Genomic DNA, 10391 nt, shown 5'->3' on the forward strand with positions numbered 1-10391 from the left:
TGTTTTTTTAAGTGTAAGTTACACTTAAAAAACATTTTAATTAAAAAGGCAATACTGTATATATACACAGTAATAAATTCAAACAATACAAAAGGCTTAGAACAAAAAGTGAGTCTCCTACCCCAAACCTTCAATGCCTCTACCCCGGAGGAAGCCACTACTAAGTATGTCCCTCTAGAAAAGTGCTGTTCATGTGTAAGTGCACACATATGGATACTCGTGTGTATGGAGAGATATAGCCTTTTCCCCGTAAGTGGAGAATGTTTGGCACTTCGCTAGGTTGTACCCTCTTGTTTCTTATAGTCCCATTCATTTTGCCAGCTGCCTAGCATCCATTGTGTATGGACATACTGTGATTTCTGTATACTTTTATTTTAAAGGTGCAGTCTGCTTTAATGAGCATCAGATATACAATGAGACTCATGAATGATAATCACAGTATTTGATCTGCTTTGCATGCAGTTAATTTCTGTCATCTGCGGGGGTGGTACAGTGTCAAGCACATCCTGATACTCAGAGCTAACTAAGGAGGGATGGCCTGTGCTCCCTTGTGTAATTTCATGGGCGTGGATACGCCCAAGCCTAATTTTTAAAACGACAGTCTCTGAGCTATGGCCTTCTGTATTGATGACCATGTATAATAAGTTCAAATGCACGGAAATACCATTTCTGAAGTCTACACCAAAATGAGTTAATTTGGAGGCAACAACATGAGTGGGTCATCTCCAGTTCGTTCAAAGCAGATGCATAGGGCTTCCCTGGTGGCGCAGTGGTTGAGAGTCCACCTGCCGAGGCAGGGGACACGGGTTCGTGTCCCGGTCCGGGAAGATCCCACATGCCGCGGAGAGGCTGGGCCCGGGAGCCATGGCCACTGTGCCTGTGCGTTCGGAGCCTGTGTTCCGCAATGGGAGAGGCCACAACAGTGAGAGGCCCATGTACCGCAAAAAAAAAAAAAAAAAAAAAAAGCAGAGGCATACCACATTTAGGTAATGTAGTATGCATCTGCCTCTGAACATAGAGGATGACAGTCTTCTTTGTCAGCTTAAGCCCCTCTGAGCTCTTCTTCAACTGGGCCTCGACTTTTGGACTTCCATGTTCATCTCTGTGTTGTCTAATTTTAGCAAGAATCCTGCCAAGTCAGTTTAGGCAGAATCCCCCTCCCTCCATATCTGATCACCCTCAATACCTAATCGGGTTCCTCACCCGCCACCATCCCCCAGGTGATGTCTGACCACCCTGGCCTGCCTTTAGCAAGAATCCTGTTAGGTCCATTTCACCAGAATCCTCCTCACCCCTGATGTTTCCTCAGTAATTTTCCATCTGCTGAGCCCAATCTCTCTCCCCGCAACTACACGACCCCATGGCAGTGGTCCCTATCCCTGCCATGATGGTACCCCCTTGAATAAAGTCTTCTTTACCATTTTAAACAAGGATTTGCAGACAGGGGCCCTCCTGCAGGCAGAGGGTGGTAGTTTGGACAGCAGTTGGCGAGATTCCGGGGATGGGTCAGGGCCCCCCAACTTAAAAGGCCTGGTCTGCCAGGCAGAAGGAAGCAGAGGTTTTATCATGTTGGGGCTGGGGGAGCCATTAGCCCATTGTAGCGGGAGGTTGAGTGACACAAGCTCTTTGGGGCTGTTCCTCAGAAGCTGCTGAACCAACAAGTAGATTTCCACCTGTGCTGAGACCCTGCCCTCTACAGAGAGCAAGTTCTCAACTGTGAATAAAGACAGGCTGATTTGGACTTCCCTCAGGGTAGGCAACTGCCTACAAACAGAGATTGCCCTCCAAATCCAGATCCTCCATTTTTACCACTCATCTGTGGCAGCAAAATCTGTTTAAAAATGCAGCTAATAAGAGTCCTCAGTTTCCATGAATTAGAGACCGGGAGCTTGGGAACCAAGTAGAGAGTGAAACTAACCTACCTTTGAGGTCCCTCTCAGATCAAACATTCTACAATCCCGAGGAGTCAGACAAGCATAACTTACTTTCCAAATTTGGCCTGTCCTTCAGAGTCTGGTCCAAATGCCACATCTTCCCAGAACCACCCCAGGGGGAAGAGACTGTTCTCTTCTCTAAAGGCCCATAACACTTTATCCTGTTTAAAGAATGTATCTGAAGATTTCCTAGTGGCACCAATCACTTTCTACCCGGCATTAGAGTTATTTGGGTGAAGAATTTATTCCTTCCCTGGTACCAGAGCTCCTTGGTGGAGAGCGTGTATGAGTTCATCGTGCCTGATAGGAGGCCTTGCTTCATTAAATGTTTGACAGGTGGACTTATAAACAGGCAGCTTGGTAGAAACAAAACCCAGTAAATCATCACATAGAAAAACAGCCTTGCTAGAAATTTAGGTGCAACTACTAAAGTATTAAATTCAATATGGCGGGGGGACTTCCATGGTGGCACAGCGGTTAAGAATCCACCTGCCAATGCAGGGGACACAGGTTCAGGCCCTGGTCCAGGAAGATCCCACATGCCCCTGAGCAACTAAGCCTGTGCACCACAACTACTGAGCCTGCGCTCTAGAGCCCGTGAGCCACAACTACTGAGCCCATGTGCCACAACTACTGAAGCCCACGTGCCTAGAGCCCATGCTCCACAATAAGAGAAGCCACTGCAATGAGGAGCCCGCACACCACAATGAAGAGTAGCCCCTGCTCACCACAACTAGAGAAAGACCACGTGCAGCAACCAACACCCAATGCAGCCATAAGTAAATAAATAAATAAATTTATTTTAAAAAAAATTCAATAGGGGGACTTCCCTGGTGCCACAGTGGATAGGACTCCACGCTCCCAGTGCAGGGGACCCGGGTTCGATCCCTGGTCGGGGAACTGGATCCCACATGCAGGCTTCAACTAAGAGTTCACATGCCATAACTAAGGAGCTGGTGAGCTGCAACTAAGGAGCCCTGGAGCCACAACTAAGGAGCCTGCCTGCCGCAACTAAGACCCGGTGCAACCAAATAAATAAATATTTTTTAAATAAATAAATAAATTCAGTTTAAGGGACTTCCCTGGCGGTCCAGTGGTTAAGACTCCACATTTCCACTGCAGAGGGCCTGGGTTTGATCCCTGGTCGGGGAACTAAGATCCTGCATGCCACGTGGTATGGCCAAATATGTAAATAAATTCAATAAAAACAATTTAACAGCCCAAACCCAGGGTTGGCAGCCTTGTGGAGAAACATGCTGTTATGGATTGAACTGTGTTCCTCCAAAATTCATATGTTGAATCCAAGGACTTCAGAATGTGAGCTTATTTGGAAGTAGGGTCGTTGCAGATGTAATTAGTTGAGGTCATGAGTGTGGGCGCTAATCCAATATGACTGATGTCCTCATAAGAAGGCAGAATTAGGACACAGATGTGCACACAGGGAGGACAGCATGTGAAGATGAAGGTAGAGATCGGGGCGAAGCTTCTGCAAACCAAGGAATGCCAAAGCTTGCCAGCAAGCCCCTAGAAGCTAGGGGAGTGGCACGGAACAGACTCTTCCTCGCAGCCCTCGGAAGGAACCAACCCTGCCAACACTTTGATCTCAGACTTCAGCCTCCAGAAACTATGAGACAATAAATTTCTGTTGTTTAAGCTACCCAATCTGTGGTACTTTGTTTCAGCAGCCCTAGCAAACTAAGGCACATGCCTTGTATGTTGCTCACGGGCCTGGGGACTGTTTATCCTCTCAGACCCAGAATTCACTTCTGAAATAACCCTACAGTTAAAATAAAAGACTTTGTGGAATACTACTCAGCAATAAAAAGGAAAAAATTGCTGATACAGGCAAGAACTCAGATGAATCTTCAGGGAAAGACGCTGAGTGAAAAAAGCCAGTCCTAAAAGGTTATATCATGACTGATTCCATTTATATAACATATTTATTTGAAGTGACAGAACTGTAGAAATAGAGAACAGATTAGTGGTACCCTAGGTCAGGAGTGAAGGGGAAGGGCATGCTTATAAAAGGGCAATGAGAGGATCTTTGTAGTCAGAGTTGTGCTTTGTCTTGACTGTGATGGTGGTTACTTGAACCAACACGTGATAAAGTTGCATAGAAACACACACACACGTGTACAAATAACACTGGGGAAATCTGCATGAGACTGGTGGATTGTATCAATGTTACTATCCTGGTTTTTGCAAGATGTTACCATTGAGAGAAACTGGGCGAAGGGAACAGGGAGTTTTCTCTGTATTAATTCTTACAAGTGCATGTGAATTTACAAGGACCCCAAAATAAAAAGTTTAATTCAAAAAAATGACTTTGTCCAAGGATGTTCACAGCATCCCTATCCGAGGATAGAGGAGCATTGGAAATGACCTAAACTACCCACAACAGAAGTCAGCTAAAGCCCTGAGGGTTTAACTCTGGGGAGTGTTGTCTAGCTCTGAACAATGACAAGTTTGTGGACTGAATAAATATAAAAGCGAATTAGTGTTAAGTGAAAAAGCAGATGGCATCACAGCAGGTTCTCTCTGAGCCATTTTGTGAAAAGCACGGCTATACCTTAGCAGAGAGTTAATTCAAAAGGATGGAGATAATTCAGAAGTTCAAGTCCACTGGATCCTTCTTTTCTTTCTCCTCCTCCTTCTCCTTCTTCTTCTCTCTACCTCTCGCTCTCTCTTTAAACATTACTTCAGTTTCAAATAAAATGACAACAATAAAATGAAACGAAACCCTGAGCTTTGCCATCCTCCGATCGTTGGCTTCTCCTTCCGTCTCCAGCAGGTGGCAGAAGTATTCCAAGGATGGTCCCCACGGTCTCCGTTTCCTGTGGATGAGCTGCAGACCCCAACAGCAGGTGGGGCTCCAGCACCAGTCCCGCCAGCTCAAGGAATCCAGGCATCAGAACTGCCCTCTCCGAAATCAAGGGCAAGAAGGCAGTTGTCCGGCCACAACAGGGTTAACGGTCCACATTCCAGGGCAAGGGAAAAGGAGGCTGGAGGGTCACAGACAAAGGGAGAGGGTTCCGAGGGCCCCCTTCTCACAACATCACCGGCTCTGTTGGGAGAGATAGATCACCCGCAACAATGGCCACAGCTGTTTTCGTCTGCCCTGAAGGAAACTGACTTAGGAAGCAGGTATCAGAGAGGGCCCTTCCTGCAGGGGCTTCTGTCTGGCTTGTAAAACTGTCAGAGCAGCTGCATTCATGTGTCAAGTGATGGATGATGGAAAGGAGGGACAGAAGGCCGCAGATGGACACGGCGACTTACAAGTTGAGGCAGGTGGCAGAGGCTTTGCAGAGGCTCTGCAGGTGGGGTGCACTGATTCATTGCCCACTGAAAATACCAAGGGACCTGGGCCACAGCCCGCTTCCCAGCCTCCTTCAGGGCCAGGAGTGGGTGCGCCTCCTCAAACAATCTGTCTGCAGTGAAAGCTTCCGCTGGCCGTCTTTCCTTGTCCTGCATCTCAGGTGTGAACATTCCTCCCCCCCGGGCCCCTCCTTCTTCTCTGGGGCCAAGGTAGCAATTCCTTTTGGGTTCTCTGTGACTAGCTGGACCTGGGATGGCTTCACAGAAGGCACCTGTGCTATGCACCAATAAGGTTTTCCATATAGGACTCAAAGCTGGTTTTGAAAAATGTAATGGGCTGGGAGACAAGAAAAAAATATATATATCAGCACTAAAAATGCCGGCTTTCACTTTTGCTAAGAAAAGGGGTTTTGTGCTCTCCACTCCTACCCACAGCCTGGTCCAGGAAATAACTATGGCCCATCAGCCTGCCAACAAGTGCCTGTCACCAAGCACAGGATCCCCGAGGAGCATGAGCTGAGGTTTCCTCCTTGTCTCCATCACCAGAGCCTGTTGATGTCTCATCCTGGCCTTGAAACCGGAATCCCTGCCCCTTCAGCCAAGTGGAAGCCCCAGCTGTGATCCTCCAGTTTTCCCTCTTGCCTTCCAGAGGGATGACAAGAGGGGCTTTCTTGGTCAGGATAATTGATGCTGAGCTGCACGGGGTTGGGACCAATGAGATTTCTTAAAAAGTAGCCTTCTGGGCTTCCCTGATGGCGCAGTGGTTGAGAGTCCGCCTGCCGATGCAGGGGACGCGGGTTCATGCCCCGGTCCGGGAAGATCCCACATGCCGCGGAGCGGCTGGGCCCGTGAGTCACGGCCGCTGAGCCTGCGCGTCCGGAGCCTGTGCTCTGCAACAGGAGAGGCCACAACAGTGAGAGGCCGGCGTACCGCAAAAAAAAAAAAAAAAAAAAAAAAAAAAAAAGTAGCCTTCTGCCTCTGCCTGGGTCTGTGAGGGCCAAAGAGACACCCCTAGGGCTGTTTTATTTTGGTGGGGTGACAAATGAACTTGGCCTGAGAAATGGGATCGGCTGGGCTAAGACCTGTGGAGGACTCAGAGCTGCTGTTTTCTTTGTTAAGTTGGTCCAAAGTTTGCTTGGAGGAAGCCCGAGGGACCCAGGGAGGTAGAGACTAGGAGCTCATTTTGATATCTGAAAACCGCAGCCGCCTGCACGTGGGAGGCTCTGAGAGCAGGCTTGCCTCACACGCCCCCTCACTGTGGGTCACCTGGGAGCACCAGCAGCAATTTGGGAGATTTCTGAGCTCAAGGAGGAGTCTTTGGGGAGGGCTTGCTCGGAGCACACCCCGTTCCCTCCCCCTGGGCTGAGGGAAGCATGGGACCAGCCCTGCCCCAGCCTGTCCTCATTGGCTGGCATGAGGCAGAGGGGGCTTTAAAAAGGCAAACGTGTCTGAGCTGGGGACCTGAGCCTGTGCTGCTGGAAGGCCGGGTGCCCCCCTCCAGCTGGCACCATGCAGCTCTCTCTTGCCCTGTGTCTCGTCTGCCTGCTGGTACACGCAGCCTTCCGTGTGGTGGAGGGCCAGGGGTGGCAGGCCTTCAAGAATGATGCCACGGAAATCATCCCCGAGCTGGGCGAGTACCCCGAGCCTCCGCCAGAGCTGAACAACAAGACCATGAACCGGGCAGAAAACGGAGGGAGGCCTCCCCACCACCCCTTTGAGACCAAAGGTATGGGATGGAGGAGAGCCTTTTTAGCATAAGGGTCCTGGGAGGGTTCTCTTTGGGGAGGTTTTGAAGACTGGGGTAGACTGTCAGCCGCTGCCAGCACCGGTGAAGGCACCATCTTGCCTGTAGGCAGGGTGAGGATGGCATGCCAGCGTAGCCCTGGAATTCAAGTGCAAGGGTGTGGGGCTGGTAGGGGGCTGGCAGCGAGAGCCCAGAGCAGGAAGGAGGCTGAGGTGGAGAGGGACAGCCTCAGGGGCTCAGAAAGGAGATTTCAAAGAATCCCCTCCTGAGAAGAGAGGAGCAGGGTCCAGCTGCTGACACCACTGGGGAGGAACTAAGGCAAGGGGGCCTCACGTCGACGAGCGCCTGCTGGGTGCAGATACTACATGGGCTGTGCGTGAACCACACCCTGGGGAGCTCCCAAGTGGAAGGTGAAGAAACGGAGGCTTCAGAGAACAAGTAGCTTGTTAGTGAGTAGAGAGCTGAGATTTGAAGCCAGTTGGATCCAATTTCAAGACAGCCCCGGTGGGGGACTGTGTGGGGGGCATCGGAGGCCGAAAGCCAGAGCAGATCCCTGCAAAGCAGTGGGAAAGGGACACCAAAGAGGCACCCCTTCAGCTCCCACCACCCATGGTCTACCCAGTGAGCTGGCACTCGAGGGAATAGGAGCTGCAGGCAGTTTTAGCTTCTGACCTGGGTGGTAACTGGGTCCAGGCCCTGGAGGGGAGGCAGCATCCTCTGTGCAGGGTGTGGACACAGGTGGCACCATCTGTCCTGAATCCCCACCCCAGACCCTGACTTGCCTCCTTCCTGGGAGGGACACTGACCCTAGCGGAAAGGCAGTGGTCCCAGTGGAGGGCACACCTGGGCTCCTGGTCAGGCCTGCACATAGAAGCCTGGGGGGCAGTGTGCACAGCTGGCTCTGCAGCTGGCAGGAATGGCTGGGGGCGGGGGCTGGAATGACGCTTCAGAGTGAGGCCCTCTGGCTATGGTCCGGGTGGGAGAGGAGTCCACTGCCCAGGCCCCTGCATCCCATCCTGCCCTGCCTCACAACCAGCTGGGAATGGGGGTCTGCAAAGGGCACCCCCCCGAAGTGGCCTCTCCCCTGCTCCTGCCCAGGGAAGGTCAACTAAGCTCAAGCAATGGACTGTAGGGGACCCAAGCACAAGACGTCCTCCCTGGGCTCCCATGAGAGCTACAGGCTGGGAGGAAGCCACGTGCTCAAAACAAAGTCGCCCTTTGCAGAGGAAGCGCCTAACCTAGGGGTACTATTCTTGGAAAGCCCCAAAGCCTCCTTTTCTGGGCAAACAGGCCACGCCCACACACCAGCCCTGGGGCCTGGGAGCGGAGGTGAGGATGCCAAACCAACCCAGAAGCCAGGAGGCCACAGCCATGGGCGAGGGAACCCTGACCTCTCCGCTGCTGTGCTTGTTCTCACGGGGGTGGCGGGGGGGTGGGGTCGGCCTTCTTTGCCTCCTCTCTGGTTTTGGACTTAGGACTATTTTTCATCCCTTTGTGTCACATTGGAACTGTCCCTATGAGACCCTTGGGGATGGGCAAGTGCTCACACAAGGACAAGCTGTTTAAAAAAGCTCCCACCCATCTAAGCCCACACTAGGAGATATGATCAAGGCGTCTTCGGGGACAAAGCCAGGCCTTAGAGCCCAAACTTTCTCTGCCCAGGGAGCAAGCCTGTGCCACCACTGGCTGTCCATCAAATGTCACAGAAGAGACTCGCCCGGCACGGTGCCTGGTACACAGCACGTGCTTAATAAATGTTTGTGGCCGCCAAAGCTGTAGGTTTTCAGTCAGAGCTTGGTCTCCCTCTGGTAGGGAAGTAACCATAGTAAAAATAGTAAAAAGCAGGCCTTTGTCCCCCACCCAGCATCCCTCGGTGCTCGGGCACACAGCTTCCACCCTTGTGGGAGCTGAGAAGCTCTGGGACCCCAGAGGAGCAGAGTCAGGAGCTCCTGGAAAGAGCTTTTCCCTCTCTGGACCTCAGTGTCCACAGTGATAATGAGGGGGTTGGACATGCTGCCATTGGCTCCTTTCAAGTCTGACGACTTCAGTCTCCTCTCCACCTCCCCGTCCATCCTTCTTCTCAGTAGCTGCCCTGCTTCATTATCTTCAATTAACCCCTACTCCTTTTTCCATCCCCCGACTCCCAGTCTCCCCTCCCAACAGGCTGGAAAAGGAATTTTGGAGAAGCCAGAGCCATTCAGAGAATGTGGCTAATACCTACCCTACTGAGGCCCTGTGGCACAGATGTGACTTAAGTCTGGCAAAGAGGGCCCCCTTGGAGAGGAATAATAATAACATAATAACAGTCAACACTTCCAGCTCTTAGTATGTTCCAGGCAGTGTCCTCTGCATTATAGATGTAATGGATTAGCTCACTGAATCATCAAGACAACCCATTTTACAGATAGGAAGCACAGAGAGGTTAAGTAACTAGTCCAAGGTCACACAGTCATGGAGCTGATATTTGAACTGAAGCAATCACTTGGCTCCAAAGTTTTAGGGGGAGAGGGTGGATCGGAGATCTTTCCCCCAACTCCAGAGTACCTGGGCCCCTCCCGTAATAGATCCCCAGAGGCAAAAGCGTCAAGGGAGAGGCAGGTTTGGAAGAGGCGGAGTGGTTTGGAGGGAGGCGGGACGGATGGTCGCCCTCACGCGCGCTTCTCTCCGCAGACGCTTCCGAGTACAGCTGCCGCGAGCTGCACTTCACCCGCTACGTGACGGACGGGCAGTGCCGCAGCGCCAAGCCGGTCACCGAGCTAGTGTGCTCGGGCCAGTGTGGCCCGGCGCGCCTGCTCCCCAACGCCATCGGCCGCGGCAAGTGGTGGCGCCCGAGCGGGCCCGACTTCCGCTGCATCCCCGACCGCTACCGCGCGCAGCGGGTGCAGCTGCTGTGTCCCGGCGGCGCGGCACCGCGCGCGCGCAAGGTGCGCCTGGTGGCCTCGTGCAAATGCAAGCGCCTCACCCGCTTCCACAACCAGTCTGAGCTCAAGGACTTCGGGCCCGAGGCCGCCCGGCCACAGAAGGGCCGGAAGCCGCGGCCCCGCGCCCGGGACGCCAAAGCCAACCGGGCGGAGCTGGAGAACGCCTATTAGAGCCCGCCCGCCGTGCCGCGCCCCCAGCGGGCGCTCCCGACCCAGGCGCCCCAGGTTTCCGCCCCTTGCGCGCGCGGTTTGATCGTTTGTGTTTCACTTTAAATACCTGCAACCCAGGGCCGGGAGCTGAAACCTTCCCGGCTGCAGGCCCTGGGGATCCGGGTGTCAGCAAAGCGCTCCCCCCCACCCCCGCCTGCAGAGGGGGTCCCCAGGGGCATGGGAGGGAGCTGAGAGTCACAGACACTGAGCCACGCAACCCCGCCCTCCGGGCCGCCTACCTTTGCTGGTCCCACTTCAGAGGAGGCA

The 10391-nt window shown here is 52.6% G+C and overlaps 1 protein-coding gene across 1 annotated transcript; it reads left to right on the forward strand.

The window, feature by feature from the left end:
* The first annotated feature begins 6758 nt into the window (after positions 1 to 6758).
* On the forward strand, positions 6759 to 10085 carry SOST (sclerostin). The gene is made up of 2 exons (XM_059997459.1): positions 6759 to 6975; positions 9664 to 10085. Exons 1-2 carry the CDS (start codon positions 6759 to 6761, stop codon positions 10083 to 10085), a joined length of 639 nt encoding a protein of 212 aa, XP_059853442.1.
* Positions 10086 to 10391: the final 306 nt, after the last annotated feature.

This window comes from Delphinus delphis, chromosome 19 (assembly GCF_949987515.2).
Source record: "Delphinus delphis chromosome 19, mDelDel1.2, whole genome shotgun sequence".
In the NCBI taxonomy this organism is placed as follows: Eukaryota; Metazoa; Chordata; class Mammalia; order Artiodactyla; family Delphinidae; genus Delphinus; species Delphinus delphis.